The sequence below is a fragment of the Nestor notabilis genome, unplaced genomic scaffold, assembly GCF_000696875.1.
Source record: "Nestor notabilis isolate BGI_N333 unplaced genomic scaffold, ASM69687v1 scaffold24129, whole genome shotgun sequence".
Taxonomy (NCBI): Eukaryota; Metazoa; Chordata; class Aves; order Psittaciformes; family Psittacidae; genus Nestor; species Nestor notabilis.
The window spans coordinates 589-1,807 of record NW_009945413.1 but is presented as its reverse complement, the minus strand read 5'-3'; the positions used below and the strand labels follow the sequence as shown (position 1 = coordinate 1,807).

General features: G+C 56.9%; 1 protein-coding gene across 1 annotated transcript in view; it reads right to left on the bottom strand.

Moving 5' to 3' along the window:
* Nucleotides 1-8: 8 nt before the first annotated feature.
* Nucleotides 9-1,219, bottom strand: part of LOC104412227 (serine/threonine-protein kinase Chk1-like) — a gene marked incomplete at both ends in the record, with an annotated part of 1,626 nt that continues 415 nt past the window's right edge. Inside the window, 3 exons of the mRNA XM_010022871.1 lie at nt 9-190; nt 690-759; nt 834-925. Of these exons, the coding sequence (XP_010021173.1) occupies nt 9-190; nt 690-759; nt 834-925 (344 nt within the window). The remainder of the gene's footprint in view (nt 191-689; nt 760-833; nt 926-1,219) is intronic.

Here is a 1,219-nt window from a genome sequence, read left to right as displayed (position 1 = left end):
CCTCCGGCCAGCATGGCCGTCAGCACCACGCCGCAGGCCCACACGTCGACAGGCTCCGCGCGGAACTCGGGGCGCCGCAGCAGCTCGGGGGCCACGTAGGGCAGTGTCCCACACATCTTGTTGAGCAGCCGTTCCCGGCCGTTGTGCCTGAAGACTGTGGCCAAGCCGAAATCCGAGATCTTCAGGTTATCTGGAAGCGGGAAAGAGAGGGAATTGAAAGCCAGGCAAAGCGGGAATGCAGTGGGCAAGCGGTGGCCATGGAAGGGGCAAGCAATGGCCAAGCAGTGGGAACACAGCAGGGAAGCAGTGGGCATACATAGTGTATAGAGGCCAGGTAGAAGGCACTTAAGGGGCACGCAATGAACAAGCAGCAGGCCAGCAACACACGTGATGGTCAAGCAATGGCCGAGCAGCGGCCACATCAGGGGCATGCAACAGGCAAGTAGTGGGCAAGCAGTGACCGCGCAGTAGGTACACAAGGGGCATGCCATGGGTAAGCAGTGGGCAAACACAGGGCACGCAATGGCCCTGCAGTGGCCACATGGTGGGCATGTGATGGCCAAGCAGTGGGCACAAAAGGGCCATGCAAAAGCCAAGCAGTGAGCACACAGAGACCATATAGCAATTTACAAATCAATTCAAATTAAAACTCAAAATGAATGGACGGAGAACGTGCCCTCCCCCTTCACCTCGCTCATCCAGCAGCAGGTTCTCCGGCTTCAGGTCACGGTGGGTGATGCCAATGCTGTGCAGATAGACCTGGAGATGGCAGAGAAGGGTCAGCACCATGCAGGGACCACCACTGGTGTCACCAGCATTGCCCCCACACTCACCACACCAGCAATCAGCTGCTGGAAGAACCGCTGCGCCTCCGGCTCTGGCATCCCAATATCTGGCTCTGTGTAAGGGGAAAAAGAATGGGAAGAGATTTTCAACCATTTAGGGATTAGCTTTTAATGAGAAAACAGGCAAAGAAAACTGGGGACGTTCAGTCTAGAGAAGAGAAGCCTCCTGAAGGGGAGACCTTAGAGCAGCTCCAGTGTGTACTAAAGGGGCTCCAGGAAACCTGGAGAGGGGCTTTGGACAAGGGATGGAGGGGCTTTGGACAAGGGGAATGGCTTTAACCTGCCAGAGGGGAGACTGAGATGAGCTCTGAGGCAGAAGCTGTTCCCTGGGAGGGTGCTGAGGCGCTGGCACAGGGTCCCCAGAGAAGCTGTGG